The sequence below is a fragment of the Dendropsophus ebraccatus genome, chromosome 14, assembly GCF_027789765.1.
Source record: "Dendropsophus ebraccatus isolate aDenEbr1 chromosome 14, aDenEbr1.pat, whole genome shotgun sequence".
Classification (NCBI taxonomy): Eukaryota; Metazoa; Chordata; class Amphibia; order Anura; family Hylidae; genus Dendropsophus; species Dendropsophus ebraccatus.
In genome coordinates, this window is record NC_091467.1 from 47,488,175 (window position 1) to 47,508,986 (window position 20,812).

A 20,812-nucleotide genomic window follows, 5' to 3' on the forward strand; every position below is an offset into this window, starting at 1 on the left:
CCAGCCATTCGGGAATTCTGGGGGAAAGTCTTGAGGGTGTATGAGATTTACTCGAGCAAAAGAATTACTAACTCCCCACAAGTCACCCTCCTATCGTTGCTCCCGGGTCCTCTTAGTCAGATCAAGAAAGGGATTCTGAGACACATGTTGACAGCTGCACGTATGGTGATCCCTAGACATTGGAAAACTCCAGTAATTCCTTCTCTAGCCGAATGGGTAGCAGAACTGAGAGATATTGGTCGTATGGAGGAAATAGTGGCTGAGGCGCATGACCGGTCGGACAAGTTTGAACTAATATGGTTGCCGTGGCGGACGTTCATGGACTCAGAGTTTCCTAAATTGTGTTGGTGGTCAGGATCATTGAGCAGAGCTGTTGTGCTTTTCTTCCCCTCTCTTCCCTGATTTCCCTCCCCCACCTAGTGTGTGTTGTCTGGTCTGTCTTTTCTACTCTTCCTTTTTCTCGGTCTACAAATGTGTTCGAGTGTAAGTTGAACGTCATTATATGTCATACTGTCAGTTGAGAGAATATATTCGTCTTGTGGATGTTCTATATTTATACGAAAAATGTGGGTTCAATGGTTTATGAGACAGCTAATGTGTGGACGAAACCGGTGGTCGGTTTAAGCTGCAGTTTCCTGATGGATTACCATGGTTGTCCTTTTTGTTATTGTTTTGTATTCTCTACATTATATGTTGGAATGTTCCATATTCGCTATCTGTGAACCCTTTAATAAAAACAGATTGAACATAAAATAGAGGGGTCAGAACCTTGGCTTACTAATCCCAGAGTGCTGGTCGGTGCTCCGTATGGAGCCAGATGGCCCGTTTAAGAACAGACCCTAACGGATGCAGGCAGATCCCAGAGAGATCCCATTGACGTTAATAGAGCCCGCCTGGTTTCTGTTTGGTGTCTGTTTATTCTCTGCAGGATTCTTTTTCCGCTCAGATCCTGCAAAATAAACAGAACTTGTGACACCAGTTTGGAATCTGTTGCTTTTAAGATGCACGTCTTATGGTGCGTTTACACAGACAGATTTATCTGACAGATCATAGAAGCCAAAACCAGGAACAGACCATAAACAGGGATCAGGTCATAAAGGAAAGACTGGGATCTATCCTCTTTTCAAATCCATTCCTGGCTTTGGCTTCCAAAATCTGTCAGATAAATCTTTCTGTGTAAACGCACCCTTACGTGTTTGTCAATGAAGAGTGTTACTTTTTATTACGCAACATCGTAGCTAAGCAGCTTTTTGCATATAGGTATTATTAGTACTATATTAGCGCCATATGTTATTCTAATAAGTCCTTCTGGGAGATATATATATATATATATATATGTCCTATAGGTTATATTATATACTTATTTCTCCAGAGGCAAAATCCTCACAATATGGGGCACATTTAGGTGGATTTAGATTCTGAAACGCTCTGGGTTTTCTGTATCCGTCCCTAAAACACCAGAAAATTACAACTATAAGGTAAACGTATGAGCTTCATAGGTGCCTGGTCTGCTATTCAAGGCTGTGGACCTCCACATCCTATATTACAGGGTTTGCTGGGACTTGTAGTCCGCCACCTTCCTGTATACCAGTCACCTTGTGCCCTCGTTTCCTTTCACCTTCATCCTCTGTTCCCTCCTGTACACCTGTCTAGGAAGCCCCGCCCTCAGTCTCCATGGTAACTGTCTCTGGATAATGAGAGCATCTATTTGGTCTCCATGGAAACCAAAGCGTTCGCTGCCCCTTCTGTACATGGCGCAGCCAGACGGTACAGCGATTCATTCATTTATAGACAGATCAGCGTGTGCCCGTGGTCTGCACATTTCTATAAACAAGTATATACGGCATGTGCGAATAAACGAGTATATACTGAGCGTGCAGGGCAGGATGGGGATTGGGCAATGGGAGGATGATGTAATTGTTACATGGATCTTAGTCAGCTTTTCCCAACCTGTTTTAAAACTACAACTCCCATCATGCCCTGGCAGCCTCTTCTGCTGTCTATGGCATAACGGGAGTTGTAGTTTTGCAACAGAGTTTTGCAACAGCTTGAGATTCACAGGTTGGGGAACACTGATCTAAGGGTGCGTTTACACAGACAGATTTATCTGACAGAATTTTGAATCCAAAGCCAGGACCGGTCTATGAACATAGAACAGGTCATAAAGGAAAGACTGAGGTTTCTCCTCTTTTCAAATCCATTCCTGGCTTTGGCTTCAAGAATCTGTCAGATAAATCTGCCTGTGTAAATGCACCATAAGTGACTTCAATGCACAGTGCAAAGCCTCCTTTGCCACATAAGGAGCCATATGATTATATAGGTAGCGGTTTGTTGTGGAGGCTTGTACCAAATTTGCATTGCGGGCAGAACATAGGACCAATGGATTTCAATGGCCCCGTTCACAAGCCTGTACACGTATGCAGGACCGTAATCTGTGCTGCAGACTCGCATTTGTGCCACGGATCACTATCTCTTAATGTAGTGGTTTGTGAATTGCGGAGCACTACTGATGCACATTCGTACTATAGTCCACAATTGCGGGCTGCACTACAGACACGGAAATGAGGTCTGCTGCCCAGGACAGGATAGTCAGTGATGCACCCCCTGCCCCTGGTCCCTACAGTTTAGGGCTGTGTTCACACTGCGTAAAATAGAAGCTGAGAATTACACGTGTAAATGCATTTCTAAGATACATGTCTTATTACAGAGGTGGTTTTTATAGCCCTTGTAGTATTATGTAGCATTTTCAGTGGAGCATTTTCCCTATTGAGTTCAACGTAATGCAATAGAAATCACTTTGCAGATGGAAAATATGTGTATTTTGAAGCGTAATATGAGCTTTAAAACACACCAGGATACTATGTGTGAACAAAGCTTAAAGGGGTTGTCCAGCGAAAATCTTTCTTTCAAATCAACTAATATCAGAAAGTTATATAGATTTGTAATTGACTTCTATTAAAAAAAATCTCAAGTCTTCCCATACTTTTTAGCTGCTGTATGTCCTGCAGGAAATGTTGTTATATTTTCAGTCTGACACACTGCTCTCTGCTGACATCTCTGGCCGAGACAGGAACTCTGTCTCCGCTTTCTATAAATTCCCATAGAAAACCTCTCCTTCTCTGGACAGTTCTTGTCTAGGCCAGAGATGGCAGCAGAGAGCACTGTTTCAGACTGAAAATAAAACATTTCCTGCAGGACATACAGAAGCTAATAAGTATGGGAAGACTTGAGATTTTTTGATAGAAGGAAATTACAAATCTATATAACTTTCTGATCAGTTGATGTGAAAGAAAAATGTTTTTGCTGGACAACCCCTATAAGTATGATAAGTATGAACCTACTAACTTCACTTTGTTGAACATGCACATGCTATGCCTTTTTTTACCCTCTTTGTACATTGCAATTCCCCCACCCATGCCCCCAACCCCAAGGGGTTTTCCCAAGATTAAAAGTTATCCCCTATCCACAGTATGCTTATAGGCACTGACACTGTGAATGGGGGTATGAATGCCTGGGATGGGTGGCTGTCTATGACACCATTTAACCAGAGATTAAAAGTTACACGCTATCCATAGGGAGGGTGATGACTAGCTGATGGGCGGGAATCCGACCTTTGGGTTCCCCACAGATCATGAGAACAGAGGTCACTTGTCCCCTCAGTGAATGAAGCAGTAGCGCACTTGTTCAGCCACCACTCTGTTCATTACTCAGCAATGTTCAAATGTCCCATAGAAAATGAATAGAGAGGTGCCCAGGCATGCACAATGCTGCTTCTTTCACAGTTGGCGTGCATTTTCTTTCTTGGTGGGGGTGGACGGACCCCCAATTATCACCTGTTCTGTGGATAGAGAAGACCTTTAAATCTTGGGGTGACCCCTTTAAATGGTGCCTTGGACAGCCCCCTATTCTACCTACCCATACTGATCCTGCATGTAGCACCCCCCTTTCCAGGGGTGGTCCTACTGGTCAGACCCCCACCTTATCCATTGGACAGGAGAGAACTTTTAATCTTGAGATATTCCCTTTTACATGGTGTCATAGACAGCCACCTACTTTGGCAGCCCCCTTCCCATATCAGTCAATGAACAAGCAATGCACATAGACTTTTATAGGTTGTGAGTCTCGCATGACATTGTTTTACTTTGTAGCACTTGACAATTTGCACAGTGCCACAATGATACAATAGTCTATGGGTCAGGATCACATATTCCCATGGAAAATCCCTATAATAATATAAATTGATAACCTATATGAGTGAGTGATTCTCCTCCCCATGCGGAGGGGTCGGAAGCCTCCAGCACGTTAGGATCTTATTTTTGGATAAGGAGACAGAAGGGATAGATAAACCGGACAGAGAGTGTAGAGGGGAGGAGGACAAGGCTCAGAGGGTCCAATAGAAGAGGAGAAGGAGTATTGAGAAAAGCAATGGGGGGAGGGTGGCCGGGGATGGAGGGAGAGAGATAATAGGGGAGGAGAGGAAGAGGGGGAGGGTGGAAGGCTGTTGCATGAAACAAGCACACAAAGGACCAGGGTTGTGAAAGAGAGAAAAAGCAAGCAGGGCAGGAAGCGGCATCTCAGAGCCAGGGTGGCCAGGAATGAGGTGAGTGCAATGAGCGCTGCCCAGCAGTAAGAAATATACAGCCATTTAGGAATCACAGGTGAGGTGATGGTGGGAGAGTACAGCCTTATAATTCATTATAGAGAGGCAGACAATGGGAGAATGGAGAGAGGATCATCACAAGATGCAAAGCAGATTCACACCGGTAACCTCCAGCTATACAGCATGCAAAGCTATAGCAGCCGATGCAAAGCACAAGACAATAGGCGTTATGATGATCAAACATGATCCGGCCAGCTGCTATACCGAAAGGGCGACAATCTCTATAGGGAACGAGGGAAAATCTTACTACCTATGACAATAAGCAAATATAGGTGTCCGTCCATTGGTGGGAGAAAACTTTATCCAGGGACAGATGTAGCAGAGGCAAATTCTGGGCGCTAGAGCGGCGTAAAGTCAGGTTCCTCCTATAGTGCTATATCGGGTAAACTTTACTCCAGTATATTTGGCAATGCTACATCTAGAAAGCTGTCCTCTGCTGCATGTCATCATATGTAGTTCCAGGCCAGATTGTGCAGGCGGGCTATGAGCACACTTTGTATTGTGTTTTTATATATACGTCATTGTGTTGGTTTTTACCCCTGACAACACAGATGGTAATAAGCGACACGTGTACAGATATATGGTACCGGCAGATGTCCGCTGCTGCACCCATACATCTATGTGAATGAAACCCAGGGCCCTTTGCTTTCTGCTCTCGCCTTGTTACTATGCAACGGTTAAGAGAGTCTGAATTATTTTCTATGTTGGCATTATATGTGTGGATGTGATCATATAGGTCTGTGTATATATATTTATCTATCTACCATGTATTCATGTTAATACAGGTTCAGGTTCATTACCACAGACCTGATCCAATGTCTTTCTGGCTATGATAATGACGTTGGATCTCCAGCCGCTCTGTCTAGGGTATAAATATAGAAACGGTTTGACTGTAATGTATACACTGAACATGAGCTCCCGCGAGAAGTGGGGAGTCACGCCTTAGTGAATCAGGCCCTTTAAGAAGCCAAGATGGTACATACTGGGCAGTAATTTCTGATGCAGACCTGTCCTTCCATGTGCACTGGTGTGGTCATCCATCTGGTCTCGTGGTTATGTCCTATGCAGGTATGTCCAATAGGGCAGTGACACCGCGTTGCCCTCCTTACCTATGCAGCAATAATATCTAAATGTGGGAACACAGTAGTTTCACAACATGCGTACAAAGGTATAGCGCCAACAGATTCCGCAGAACTTTACAATTCTGGGGGTACATACATGGGCAAAAATAGACATTACAGAGATATACATATAATTATCCATACGTGAGGAGTGAGGGCGTCTAACTTTGCAAATATGAAATTCAGGAACCTGGAAAAGCTGGGTGACACTTCAGAATCATTAACTACATAGAAGAGCCGCAGGGTTGGACACCCAGGCATATAGGCTAAACCTGTGATATAGGAGATCAACACTTATCTACCCCCATAACCATGCACATTCAGCTTGGACGAGCATGTGTGTTATTTCGTTCGGAGGAAAAAGACAATTAGCTATCAGACACCCGATGACGCTGCACAGGATAAATATAGATCCTAATTTCATATTGGCTTCCATACTGTTTATATAGGACCATCCTATCTGTCCCTCATCGGCTGGACTGCACTTTGGCTATAAGCCCATCATGTTTGTGGGATTTTGTTTTCTGGCCACTGTGATCATAATTTTATTTGTTCATCCTGATCCTACGACCTTCAGAATATCTGTTTATTTGCTACTGTAAGCAGTCCTCCTCTTTGCAGTGCTCCTGTATCAGAAGCCTGCACATGGATATTTCAAGGGAACTTCCAGCCGGACCCTCCATAACATAAAGTGTGCATGTTAAAGGGGTTGGCGGCTTTCTTCTAGCACCCCGCATTCCCATGGGTTACGACTGGCTACGTCTGTAGCCCAGCTCCCTACTGAAGTGAATGGGGATGAGCTGTAATACCGGGCACAGCCTGTGGACAGTGATGGCGCTGTATGTACAAGTTAAGTACAAGTATGTACAAATTAAGAAAATGTATATAGACAGTTAAGGGACCTCCTAAAAGAGCTTAAAATATAAGTAGCTCTAAGTTGTTTCAATCTTTCTTTCTTGTCAAATTAGCAAAAGTTCTTGTTCCTAGTTATATGGGTTCCCTGGAAGACCAGGTGACAACCCCTGAAGACATTGGTCTTGGAGGTGTGACACTGTTTCCCTAAGCATTTGAAGTCCATATTTTTTACTCTTTTCATTATTGTTATAGAAGTAGGTTTGTTTATTGATCAGGGTTATGGAAAAGCTGGGTAATGGTTTGATCACTCTGGAGAATTAAAGGGATTAGACAAAGCACAGCTACTTTTGTCCAAAAACAGTACCAGCCCTGTCCTCAGGTTGTATGTGTTATTACAATTTAGATCCATTAATTTCAATGGAAATGAGCTACAAAAACTGTACAAAACTCCACATATGAAATACATTTTTTTTTTTTTTAAAGAAAGCAGCCATGTTTTTTCTAAGTTCGAAAAGTCAGCCTCAGAATCCATCAACACTTTTTTCCCTGATGAAGTCAATGAGAGACTGATTTTCATGCTGACACGTTAAACCAATGAAGGTTCCACCCTCCATTTCCTAAGCAGCGCTGAAACCATAAAACGCTGGAATCTGATTGGTTGCTGTGGGTAACAGCTACATCTTATGTTTCCGCCAGTTTTAGACTGAAGGCCTGCTATTATTTTCTTGACTGTAATAATCATGGTTGACAGCTAACATGGCTGGGTGATACCCCTCATGGCAGCCATAAAGGAATATGACCACAGTTCTTTGAAGGTCCTTTACCACAGCCATATTGATTGTCACCCAGAATTTGTATAATAACCATAGCTATATTGGTTGTCACCCAGAATTTGTATGGTAACCACAGCCATATTGGTTGTCACCCAGAATTTGTATGGTAACCACAGCCATATTGATTGTCACCCAGAATTTGTATAATAACCATAGCTATATTGGTTGTCACCCAGAATTTGTATGGTAACCACAGCCATATTGGTTGTCACCCAGAATTTGTATGGTAACCACAGCCATATTGGTTGTCACCCAGAATTTGTATAATAACCATAGCTATATTGGTTGTCACCCAGAATTTGTATGGTAACCACAGCCATATTGGTTGTCACCCAGAATTTGTATGGTAACCACAGCCATATTGGTTGTCACCCAGAATTTGTATGGTATGGTCCTTAAAGCCATGTGGACATGCTACTAGTAAGCCCAGTCTAATAACAGGTGCTGATGCAAAATGAAGCAGTTGCCCATAGCAACCTATCAGATTATACCTTTTATTTTCTAAGCTGTGATCTGATTGGCTGTTGTGGGCAGTTGCGCCATTGTAGGCCTGCACTGGGTTGTTGATGCGGCATGTTTTTCCTGTTATGATGTTGCTGTGTAAGGAGGCAGCTGGGGCCTCTCAGTTCACCGTCTCTGGGGAGCGATGTCATACAGGGGGGAGGCGCATGAACGTCATGTCATATGTTTATATCCTCACTGACACCATATGCCTTATGTTACTTATTGAAACTGTTAATGCCTTACTGGCTCTCCAGCTTTTGCAAAACTACAACTCCCATCATGCAATGACAGCCTATTTCTGCCAACGTATGCTAGGAGGTGTAGTTTTACAACGGCTGGATAGGTGCTCGTTGCACAGTTAGCTCTTGCAGCTAGTTCCCGAGAGGACCCAAAAATCCACTGTATGTAGAATGGGGGATCGGAAATTTGCTTTGGGGCCCAACTATGAGCTTCAGGTTACACCTCTGCTGACGGACATAGGGGCTGCCAAAAGTCATAAACATCTGGATAGAAGAAAAAAAAAAATCTTGTCCTAGGAGACTATCCTAACAAGTGTCCCTATAAACATGTATGTTCTGTTCAACAAGCTATTTCTATCAAAGGGTGGAGATAAGAGGCTGCCAGACACTGCTGATCTGTAGGTATATACTGGTAATCTCTATTTCTCTGGAGCCATCAGGCTGTTCCTAGAGACCTATTAACCTATATTAACCCCATAAACAATTACAAGTTCCTAGAGACCTGATGCTGTTGTTGGATCTCATCGAGATTCCCCAATTAATATCTCTGTTCAGCGGTCTATTTTCTGAGAAAATAAAGGGTGGTAAAAGATGTTATATTTGTTGGCAAATTTTCATAAAATCTGTTAAATTTGGGCTGTTCACAGTAGATTCCATCACAATTGTCTTACTCTTTATATAGAGAGAGATGTATCTTGGTGGGCGTTGTTCAGATGGGGAGTTTTCCCATAAGTAACGCCAAAGTTGTTTGCAGCCGCCTATCTCCAAAACTCCATCACCATCATGTGGTATCTGTTCAGACAGAGAAAGATGTCTTCCATAGGTGAAGTTAGTGCACAAGGACATTGTACGGTATAGTCAGATTTCTTAAAGGAATTGTCCACATGTGTATCTTCATATATTGCTAGAATAACAAAGTGGTAGGATTTAGAGCCATTAGGACACACACAGATAGAGATATCTATTTATCTATATCACCTGACATGTATATACAGGTAAATCCCACCACACACTTGGATGGTCAAGGTGTAGAAACAGCGCCACTTTGCCTGAAGGGTGTACCTGGTATTGCAGCTCATCCCTACACAACAGAATACACAGCCTGTGTCTTTCTGATGAGATAAAAATGGAGTCCGTCAGGCATGTTTTCTTTATGCGGAAGCCAAAGAGACAGGAAAGCTAGGAACAAATTTTCGCAAGGTCGGCTGGTCAGATTAACAAGCAGAAAAAGAGACATACGGCCAGGAAGACAACAGGAGATGCAGCCGGCCAGAAGAAAAGATCATCAAAATTTCCGCTGTAGCATAGAAGACGTTCCAGTAAAATTAGCGTGCGGCTTCAGGAATACATTACTTTAATGTGAAGGCTCTGGGGATTGGGGTTGGCATCTGCCCTGTTTTTATATGAGGTTTCAGGAGGTCTTGTCCAGCCTCTAATGTGATATACTGAAGGAAGATCTGAAGCCTAAGCAGATCCCTGGTGATGTGAGAAGATACTCCTACATAATTCATAGGAAGAACAACGCTGTAGGAACATGATGGGGATCACATTATCCTTGATGCCCTTTTCTGAGATCTTTACAGTGAAGGTGGTATACCGGCTACACCAGTATGAAATATTATTAATGGTGAACTCCACCACTGTCTGGTCAGTCCCATGGCATTATAAGTATTCTAGATATCATGTAGAATTTATGTACAAGCCTTCTCTATGAATTCTGCAGGTTCTGATACTTTAGGTGGATTAGCAACTACTCGACTTCCTATTCGGGTGACAACCATTTGAGGACATGTTGTTACATTACATAAAGTGGTCATAGGACATTCTACATGCTATATGCTGGACAGACTTGTTGTAGGCCTGTAATGCCAGGAGGTTTGTAATGCCACTGAAATATATAAAATAATCTCTAATGCGGGAACTTTTAGGAAAAAAGCAATATTGTTAAAGGGATTGGCCACTTTATAGTAAAATAGTTCAGTGTACAGTATTAGTACGTGTACTCTCTGCAATACTTATAGCAGCTCCCTGTGTACCTCAGAGCTAAAATCAGACTCCCCTCCTCCAGGCTGTGCTGTCCTGCTCTATGGTGAGTCTGTCCATAAGATGGCTGACATGGAGGAGCATATGACCATGCCTCAAGTGTGCTCCATAGGCATATACAGGCTTAGTGGTGGACACTGGGGGTGGGGCATGGTCACATGCTCCTTCATGTTGGCCATCTTATGGACAGACTCAACACAGAGCAGGGCAGCACAGCCTGGAGGGGGGAGTCAGATGTTAGCTCTATGAGGTACACAGGGAGCTGCAGTCAGTAATCACTGTGAATATACTTACGAATACTGTACACTGAACATTTTTACTATAAAGTGTCCAACCCCTTTAAAAGAGAAAAATATATAATAAGGGGACATTCTCTATACCATCCTTAAAAAAAGGGAGATTCTTTACTGTAACAGCAACTATGGAAAACTCTACCAGAGGAAATATATCCTCAGTTCAAAAGGGACCTGGATATACTGGTAGGTCACTCTAGAGTGTAAAAATATTACAGGTTATGGTTACTAGTTTCTAGAGAAGGGGCTTTGATTTAGGAGTATCTTCGGATGCTAGGATTCAGAGTAGAGATGGAATTTTTCTTCTGAAGTTGAGGAAAACTGACTTCCTCCAAAACTTTTTATTTTTTCAGTGGGAATTTTGAGGAGAAAGATGCAAATCAGCTGAAACCACCTTTTTGAAGGTTGTTTTCCCTTCAAGTTAGAGACTAAAACATTTTACTGTTTGGCAATGTAGCATAGATGAAAAAACCACAGCATTTTTTTCAGTGCTTTTACACCATCATGGACACGATATAGAAAAAGAACATCAGGCAACGATCCTTTCACACTAATAGCATTTCTCATAGCTGATATGTCATTAGGCGAGACAGTCCGCCCCATGTGTAAAAGGTATGTGAAAGACCTATGCACGTGAGAAATGGATAAGGATGTCCAAAGCTGATCAACCACATAAGAATGCAACATGATAGAGATGTATCCGATTTAAAATGTATGGGTGGAGAGACCTAAATTGTTGTTAAAAAAAATGAGATGGAGTTTCCCTTTTTTGGAATTTGTAAGGTGCTTGTCATACAGTAATATAAAAGTGAATGTACCACTAGGTACATTACTTTTTTGGTTTTTACTTGAGCCGCCAGCCGATTCCTGCACATGGCACCGATTCATTAGCGAGCACTGGAGGCGGGCCCACCGACCCCGTTGTGAAGAAACCACCTACCTTCTCTGACCTGGCTCCATTAGAATGAATGGAGCCACATCACAGGGGGAGGGGAGATGTGGGGGATCAGTGTTCTGGCCATTAACTGTCTAGAAAATTGTTACTATATATGTTATCTATGCAAGATGGACCTAGAAGAGTTGAATTTACGTAAATTTACATTAAAATGTTATTTTCTGGTTGCATGCAGCATATGGGTTTTGTACATTTGTTGCACATCTGTTGTCCAATTTTGTGCAATTTTTTACAAGGTGGGAAATTTAATGAATGTTAATTGATAAACCCCTCGATACCGTGCGGACGGCTAGCTGTAAATGCTAATGCTGGTAATCTCTTTTTGATGAGAGAAGACATTGGATCATTAGAAAACAAACAAGCCCTGGGAGAACACATGGGGACAAGATGCAGGTCTTTACAAACATGTGGTTGTTCCAGGCGGGAGGAGGAGGGGGCTGCTGCAGGGACTCGCTCTGGTGTTTTTGAATAGTTTGAATGTAGAAGGGAACATATGGAGAGGACCACAAAAGCCTTAAAGGAGCCAGATGAGGCCCTGTCACCTTAGAGGAGAAAGAACCACTTGAAGAATGCGCTGTACCCATGCATTATGCTCAATGTTTTGGGTTTTCTTTTTTTTTTTTTTTTTTTTTAATGCGAATTAAAAAAAAAAAAAAACTTGACCAGATTAGCCCCGCTGGGCTAACGTGTCGGCAATGTTGCACAAATCTGCGACATAAATCTAAGGGTGTGCTCTGTATTTCTATGGTTAAATCCACAGGGCATTTTTTTACATACAAAAAATTTGTTGTGTGAACAAACCCTTAAAGCGACTCTGTACCCACAATCTGCCCCCCCCCCCAAACCTCTTGTACCTTCGGATAGCTGCTTTTAATCCAAGATCTGTCCTGGGGTCCGTTCGGCAGGTGATTGCCTAATTGTCCTAAAAAAACAACTTTTAAACTGGCAGCTCCGTACCCATAGGGAGTAACTGTGCCCTAACTTTGCACCACCCCTCCGTCCCTCCTCTCCACCCTCTTCAGCATTGGAGTGCCACTGAAACATTTTCTCCTCTCAGAACATTGCACAGGTGCCTTAACAATCCAGCCCATGTGCTATGCTGACACAGGTGAGGAATAGGAGACAATCTGCCTGGAGCATTCCTAATGATGAGGAGGGATGGAGAGGTTGTGCCAGCTTAATGCATACACAATCTAGGCCACGCCTGTTGGGCACGGAGCTGCAAGTTTAGAAGTTGTTTTTTAGGACAATAACTGCATCACCTGCCAAACAGACCCCAGGACAGATCTTGGATTAAAAGCAGCTATCCCAAGGTACAAGTGGTTTGGCAGGTCAGATTATGGGTACAAAGTCGCTTTAAGGTGGCCATACGCCTTCAATGTTTGTTCAGCCCACAATGGCATAAGATGCAGCCAGACTGCTCTGGTGGTGGTTTATCCCTCCAAGAACAATAGGGTCAATCATTGAGAATCCATCACACCTAACCTTGTCAGTGGAGAGTTGAGAGGGGTGGACATGGAGGGTGTGCATAGTGAGTGGATGGGGTGGAGAGGCTCTTTCATCTTCTGTATCTGTGTTGCAGCTGCAGGGAGTATGTCAGGGATAAGAACACTGAGCAGTGTATAAAGGGCCACTATCTTATCTGCGTATACAGTACAGCTGAGAGGGTACAGACTGATAGACACTCCAACATGGAGGCAGCACAATGGATCAAACTTTTTCAGCCTTGGCACAGGAAGAATGACTTGTCTTGATAGTAGAACCAATGATTTATTGCATGACTTCAATAAGATCCATTGCCTGTAGAGAACGACGCGTCTCAATGCCGTACTGGTGACTTCCTCAGGCTCATCTTGGAGGCAACATGCTCTGTTCTATAGCCTTCAGATGCATCTAGTCAGCTATTACATATCATTTTGCTAGTATTCAGTTGTTCTTTATATGTGAAAATACCTGGAATTTTTTTTATTTACTTGGGCCATGTGATCTCATGGTGACTTCCTGGAATTTAACACTTCTGTGTTCTCAATGTTGCCACCATCTAAGGGCCCTATTACACAGACAGATTGTTGAAGCCAATTCCAAGAACAGACTATAAACAGGGAACAGTTCATAAAGAAAAGACTGAGATTTCTCCTCGTTTAAAATCCATTCCTGGCTTTGGCTTCAAAATCTGTCAGATATCTGTGTGTCTGATGAAGACATTCCCATTAGCGTTATTGATGATAGTACAGTTCCCATCACACGGTTATAATAGATCTGATAACAGTTACGCCCCCTTGACTGTATACCTATAGGGGGAGATTTATCAAACATGGTGTAAAGTGAAACTGGCTCAGTTGCCCCTAGCAACCAATCAGATTCCACCTTTCATTCCTCAGACTCTTTGGAAAATGAAAGGTGGAATCTTATTGGTTGCTAGGGGCAACCAATACTAGCATAGTCTCTTATGCTATTTTGAGCTATGTAGAGATGAGGATTATTACACTACCCTCACAGCAGAGATGATACTGGCTCCAGCAGCCTATTTGATGCGTTGCAGATGCATGGTAGAATTAGGAAGAGAGAGAGTGTAGTGTAAAATCTGAAAGATAGTGGCTGATCAGCAGTCACATGACCCAGACATGTGTGGAAGCAGCAGAGCTGGGATAAACAGATGACACTGGGGTGGTAAATGTGCATTATCTGATATATCATATGAAAAAATCCAGACATGCTTCTTTAATAGGTGGTTGGAACCAGGGGCGTAACTACAAATGGCTGGGCCCCATGGCACACTTTTGATTAGGCCCACCTTCCTTCCCGACTGACCACTAAGCTGTCAAGTGTAGTCATACCTGTATAACTGCAAGTGCTCATCGGAACTGCTTTCAGTTAAAGGGCAAATAATGACAGCTCAAGGGGCCCAGTGTATTGCAGGAGCAGACCATAGGGCCCCCGGATGCGGTGGGCCCCATAGCAGCTGCTATGGCTGCTACAGTGGTAGTTACGCCCCTGGTTAGAACCTGTACAGGGATGTGATCCCTGTATATATGATGGGTCGTGGATGGCTAGGAGTGTGCTAGTGTCAGGCAGTACCTTTAAAGGAGCCTCATTTTTATGGTTGTAGTTATTGTCTCTTTGCACTGAACAGTGTGCACAGCGATTCCAGGAAGTGTATGATGTGTGCATCCTGTGTGTGCCTCCAGGGAGGTGACTTTACACACTCAGATGTACAAGGGGCGGGGAAAGGTCCTGGCTCTAAAATCTGAAACCTGAGTGTCAGGAGAGCTGCTGTACAGCCGGAGCCCTGCTGCAGTAAGTCCATCTCTCCATATCTCTTATAGTTTCCCAGCACTTTGTATCCTTCCCCTGCACCCCCTGCTTGTATCAGTTGCTGTATTTCCCATGTCTGGTTCCTGGAGCTGGTGGGTGGTCGGGTTGTGTGCACATCACAAGCTATTTTTGTATGTGAGAAGAACATGCCATCTGGGCATAACCACAGGGATCTTCAGGGAGGGTGGCATGTCAGCGAGAACTGCTGCGGCAGGGACAAGCATTACTCAGCACTACTTCTCTGAGGTTAGCGCTTAGATTGCTAGCTCCTAGGAACCATTGCTTAGTAAAATAACTTTTAACCAGCAATCTCCATCTTGTTGCCCTCCAGCTGTTACAAAACTACAACCTCCAGCATGCTCAGACACTTGGCTGGGCGCTGTCGTTTTGCAACAGATAAAGGAGACCACAGAGTGTATTCATTATTGTGCTGGTCAAGTCTATGGCTGTCAGGGCATGCTGGAAGTTGTAGTTTTGCGGGAGCTGGTGGAGGACCATAGGACAGAGACCACCAACAGAGAGTGAATTTGTTATAGTGCCAGTCCAGAAAATGACTTTAGGACATGCTGGGAGTTGTAGTTTTCCATGTGGAGTGTATTTATAGGCAGTGTTGAATGAACATCCATCCTCGATGCCGGGGGAAACTCAAAGATTTCAATTTGGACATCATATATTTATAGTACTATAACTTATTTGTTTTTATTTTATTTTTATTTGTTAAAAGAAAAAAAAACACTTAAATAGTGTTCTTCTGAATATCGCAATACACATGAATAGTTTTTGCTCTGAGGGGATGACTAACATATGTCTAGATTCCATGCTGTGACCAGACATGTCTGAAATGACCGGCTAAATCTGTGGGAAAACCCATGAGAACTGTGCAGGCAAAAATAAGATAAAGATGTCTCCAGGGCAAATGTCAGGATGTCAGCCATTTACAGTCTATGGCGAAGCGCAGAACTGGAGATTATTTATTTAAAAATAAAACATAGTCCTGAATTTGTGATTTGTGCACCTTTTACCACTTTGTATAAGGGTAGTGACTACTTACAATCCTAGTAAGGTTGTCACTTTACAATTTGGGCCCCAGTGACAGAATTCTGTGTTGGTAGTTTGCACCAGCTTGTCATGCTTTTTAGAGGAGTTCTCCACTTTAGACAATCCCTACTTGTAAGGCTGGGTTGACCCAACATTTTGGTCAAATACTGACCAAAATATGGTCCAACCTTTGAAGGGTTCCTTGACAATAACTTAAAAATGCCTCCCAACAATCACTTGTAATCTGTGGGGAAAACTGGGAGCAGGTATTTAATTTCCTTGCAGTGCCCCCACAGGAGAAACAAAGCATTACACAGTGCCAGTACAAGTCTATAGGAAAAGATATGCAAAAGAGTCAGTGTTTTGAATCTGACAAGAAGCCTTAGAACACGACTGGGGATTTGAGCCGAGCCAGACAATCTTCCAGAAAGACAGATTACCCACCTGTAAATAGCCTTTTCAGGGTTAACAGGTCCTTCTCTGCAGCCAGCCAGACCCCTGCTCTGTACTTATGAGGGGCAATATCCCTGAAACAGCTGTCTACAGATGGGTAATCTCTGAAAGTGGGTTTTGTAGTCTGGACAATTCCTTTAAATACAAACCAGTGGTGGGATAGGGGAAGCATAGTTAGAGGGGATATAGCAGTTGCACCCGTATCCTGGTGCATTAGGGAGCCTACAGGCCTTTCTTCCACAATAGACCCACATAGCAGATGAGGTCCCCATTACAGATGTTGCACTGGGTCCCGGGAGCTTCAGGTTACGCCTCTGGTGAGGAGGGCAGCACAGATTCTATAGAAGATAAATGTATTACAAGAGAGTGGTGCAATCTATCAGGAAATAGCAAAAGCCACAGGGTGACGGGAAATGACAGAGGTGACATGCTACAGTAACCCTTTTGTACTCTTCCGGCCACAGCAAGTTCCCTGAGAGAGAGGTAGAATCTGTTCTGTCTGGGGTTACAGCCGTGCCGAATGGAGTAAAGCAAAGAATTCATTCCATCAATTAGTTCTTACATGTGGCTGACCAACTAGAGTCGTCCAGATGTCGCCTGCAGAGGATGTGCTGATGGCTAGCACATCATACAGCGGTTTTATGAATTGACCCCTGTACACAAGGGTCTTGTAGTTATGTATTGCCTAGAGGGGGGTGCAGTTTTTTTTGGTTTGGAAATTGACTAAAATCTCAGCTTTAATTTAATTATTTTTTTCTCTATACAGATGAGAATTAAATAAACCTGAGCTGAAATCCGGAGAGATGTTTCAGGCTAAAATTCCCACCACCGCGGCCACAGGTCATGTAAGTACAGTCCATCCATTCACTGCGGCCCTCTGCCAACAAAGAGGTTATTGTTCAGCAGTTGGGGCATATACCGCTGAGAAGTGACAGAGAAGAGGCTGCAGGGAAACATAAATGTCAGAGTATTAGGGTACTATTACACCAAGCAATTTTCCGACGACTAACGATAAACGATCTTAAACGACCGCTAAGGCAAACGACCCAAAATCGTTCGCCCAAGTACACGAAACGATGATCGTTATTTATGATCGTTCTTGCGGTCGTATAGTCGTCACTATTGCGTACGTTTCAGCTGTGAATTCTTATTCCACCGAACGATGAGCGAACGATCAAACGATAAAAATAGGTCCGGATCCTATTAAACGATCAACGATTTCTCGTTGGTTGTTTAATCGTTGCCTGCTATTACTCGAAATGATTATCGTTCAAATCCGAACGATTTAATGATTTTTCGAACGATAATCGTTCCGTGTTATACCACCCTTACACATGAAAGAATCGCTTGGGATATTGTCCTCCCTTTCCTAGATTTAATTTTTTTCCTCCCAAATCACAATAGAAAATAAATTCTGTATCTTTGAATTTGATGTGAACTTGCTTCTCCATCCAATGCTAGTGCATGTGAAGCAACAATTATAGGACAAGGGGGCGGGGCCTAGGCCTCTCAGTCTATGGCTGGTAAGTAGAAACATTGCTCCATAGTCTATAGTGGTCAAGCTATCCCTGTAAGCCCCAACCAAGTAAAGATTAGAGGGGATTTCGTTGGATCCGAAAACTATATGCTAAGCCAAATTTGGTTGAATGTTTGTGAAGGCAAAATAGGCAGAAAACAGGATGCATGCGATGTACTTGTAATCTTATCTGCTCCTATGTGATATGCTCCATTTTTAAAATATTTTTTAGGACTCTGCTTGCAGCCCAGGAGCCAGCGTCGTGCAAAGGTCAAAGGTGAGCAAGGCTTCCTGTTCCTCGTATGTGTCTATAAATACATATCTGTATGTATGTATGTATGTATGGGTACCAATGAGTCTCCCATCTCTGCACAGTCTTTTAGTATGAAGCCTGCAGTGAAAGAGCTGTGCTCCTCCTGCCAGACCACCGTCTACCCCATGGAGAGGTTGGTCGCCGACAAACACATCTTCCACAACCGATGCTTTTGCTGTAAGCACTGCAGTACCAAACTGAGGTGGGTACAACTACAACTGTTAGCATTTGCTGTCGGGGCATGTTGGGTTTTGTAGTCATATTTGTTGTTACATTATAGGGTCCAGAAAGCTGAGATACAGGGAGCTGTTTAATGAGAGAGTCACTTATGGAGGTGCAGGTTCCTCATCTCTTCTGTAGAGCTATGCCTCTAACATGGAGGATATTGGGCGATCACTGGTGAATCTTACTCCCAGCTCGTACATTTACACAATAGTCGCCATTCTGGGGCCCTTCAGTGGCTGTAAAGTTACATCAATCAGCATGCATTGTGGGGGCATGCTGGGAGTTGTAGTTTTTACCAGATTACCAATTACCAGGGCTACAGGTTGGAGACCACGGATGATGTACTTGACACTAGCATGATATCCATTTTTTTTTCTTTGTAAAACACTTTATATCTCAGTTCCCGAGTTTGATAAGAATGACTGAACACAACATTTTCTGTGCACTCCTTAAAGGGGTTGTCCAGCGAAAATCTCTTTCTTTCAAATCAACTGGTGTCAGAAAGTTATATAGATTTGTAATTTACTTCTATTAAAAAATAACAGGCCTTTTAGTACTTATCAGCTACTAAATGTCCTGCAGGAAATGTTTTCTTTTCGGTCTGACACAGTGCTCTCTGCTGACATCTCTGGCCGGAACAGGAACTGTCCAGAGCAGTAGCAAATCCCCATAGAAAACCTCTCCTGCTCTAGACAGTTCCTGTCTCGGCCAGAAATGTCAGCGGAGAGCACTGTGTCAGACTGAAAAGAAAACATTTCCTGCAGGACATATAGCAGCTGATAAGTACTGGAAAACTTGATATTTTTAAATAGAAGTAAATTACAAGTCTATATAACTTTCTGACACCAGATTTGAAAGAAAGAGATTTTCGCTGGACAACCCTGAAAGGCCCCCCGAAAATGACTGTCCCTATTGTACTTAAAAGGTCTGTCTAAGAGTCTATAGCTACTGCTGAGGAATCATGTCGTGTTTTTTCTTCCTCCCACAGCCTGGGCTCCTATGCTGCCCTGCATGGAGAATTTTACTGCAAGCCTCATTTCCAGCAACTTTTCAAAAGCAAAGGGAATTACGATGAAGGCTTCGGACGTCGGCCCCATAAGGATCTGTGGACCCACAAAGAACAGGACGCTCCAGGAGACAAGGCGCCCTGAGTGGGCAGCCTATTCATCTCTAGGGGCTTAGCTTCTCAGCCACAATGCACTTGGGGTGGAGTCTTCATGTGCCTCAGTTGTGGGGGGGATTCCATGCAGATAAAGGCACTTTTTATATGATTACCTTGTACTGTTAGTTCCTCCTAGTGGTGGGAGGGCTTAACTGCAAGATGTTAAAGACACCACCTGGGCCGTGAATTTTTATTAAAAGGATAGCTTTGCTTTAGCCCATTGAATTGCCCCTTAAAATTCTAGGCCTAGGCGGCTTCTTGAATGTGTCTGGTGGGAGGTGGGTGAAGGAGGATATGCAGATTCATACTACTATAATCCACAGCAGCGAGCGCTAGGTTATTGCATGGGCATGTATCGATGGTTAGTGGGTTCCCCAGCAGCTGCTGCCTTTTTAATTTGCAAATCTCAGGGGGATTGCTGTACCTGTTGCACAGAAAGACCCTCAATTATCCATTCCCCAGGGATCCAGCTTTCCTAGGACAGGTCGGTATGAAGACTTGGCATTGCTGGGGATAGGGGCCACTGCTCGGCAACCTCAGGGGATACACTCCCAATGTCAGAGTGGCGCCTACCGATCCCTATCCTTCACCTCCCTCCAGCCTTCTTATAACAAAAAAACTTCACCACTTTCTCTTTTTGCTGGAAAGAGAACCTGCAACATTCCTTAACTCCGTCCCTGCTGGCCGAGGATGTCCGACTCTGCCGGGGGAGGAGTTACCAATACTCTGCACTGGGATTGGGTTTTGTTTACAGACTGTTTTTAACGTATCCCTGAGCCTTGATTGTACAATAAAAGCCTCTGTAGGATCTCCTTGTGTTTGTAGTGATGCACTCCTACCCTGAGCAAGAGCGCCATGGGGTCAGCACTATCCACTCCCCACTAATGACAAGCTCTCCATAGAAAGAGGTTCCAACTGAGTGACAGCTTTAGTAGAGATCAGTTCCTCTTGTGTTGTCATGTCTCATTGACTTGTGTTCTTCTGTTTTCTGCTCCATTGTTGGTTGGTCATTTAAAGTGATACCATCATGTTAAAAACTCATCCAATTTGCAAGCCTCGCGTTATAAAGCGGGAAGAGCTGAGCAGATTGTCGTATTGTTTTGTGGGAAAAGTTCCAGGATCTCCTATAATAATAGTGAATAGATGAATAATTTATTGTAGAAGGTTAGATTAGCACCTACCCACTTCCGGAATATGGCCACACAGGCGTACGAACACCTCAACCCGATCAGGGTTGGCATCAATAGATGCAGACCTTGCGAGAACAGGGATACATGGTGACTTTGA

At 43.5% G+C, this 20,812-nt stretch overlaps 1 protein-coding gene across 6 annotated transcripts in view; it reads left to right on the plus strand.

Annotated features, from left to right (window-relative positions):
• LIMD2 (LIM domain containing 2) overlaps positions 1 to 20,333 on the plus strand; it is a 30,233-nt gene extending 9,900 nt beyond the window's left edge. The window contains exons 1-5 of one of the 6 annotated variants that reach the window (XM_069952072.1): positions 1,685 to 1,767; positions 17,076 to 17,154; positions 18,058 to 18,102; positions 18,201 to 18,340; positions 19,352 to 20,333. In XM_069952072.1, coding sequence (XP_069808173.1) covers positions 17,113 to 17,154; positions 18,058 to 18,102; positions 18,201 to 18,340; positions 19,352 to 19,514 — 390 coding nt within the window. In that variant the 5' untranslated portion in view covers positions 1,685 to 1,767; positions 17,076 to 17,112 and the 3' untranslated portion in view covers positions 19,515 to 20,333. Of the gene's footprint in view, positions 1 to 1,684; positions 1,768 to 4,511; positions 4,659 to 5,707; positions 5,729 to 14,702; positions 14,801 to 17,075; positions 17,155 to 18,057; positions 18,103 to 18,200; positions 18,341 to 19,351 lie in introns of those variants that run through there. The other 5 variants (XM_069952069.1, XM_069952073.1, XM_069952075.1 and 2 more) reach the window with 5 other exon arrangements.
• Positions 20,334 to 20,812: the final 479 nt, after the last annotated feature.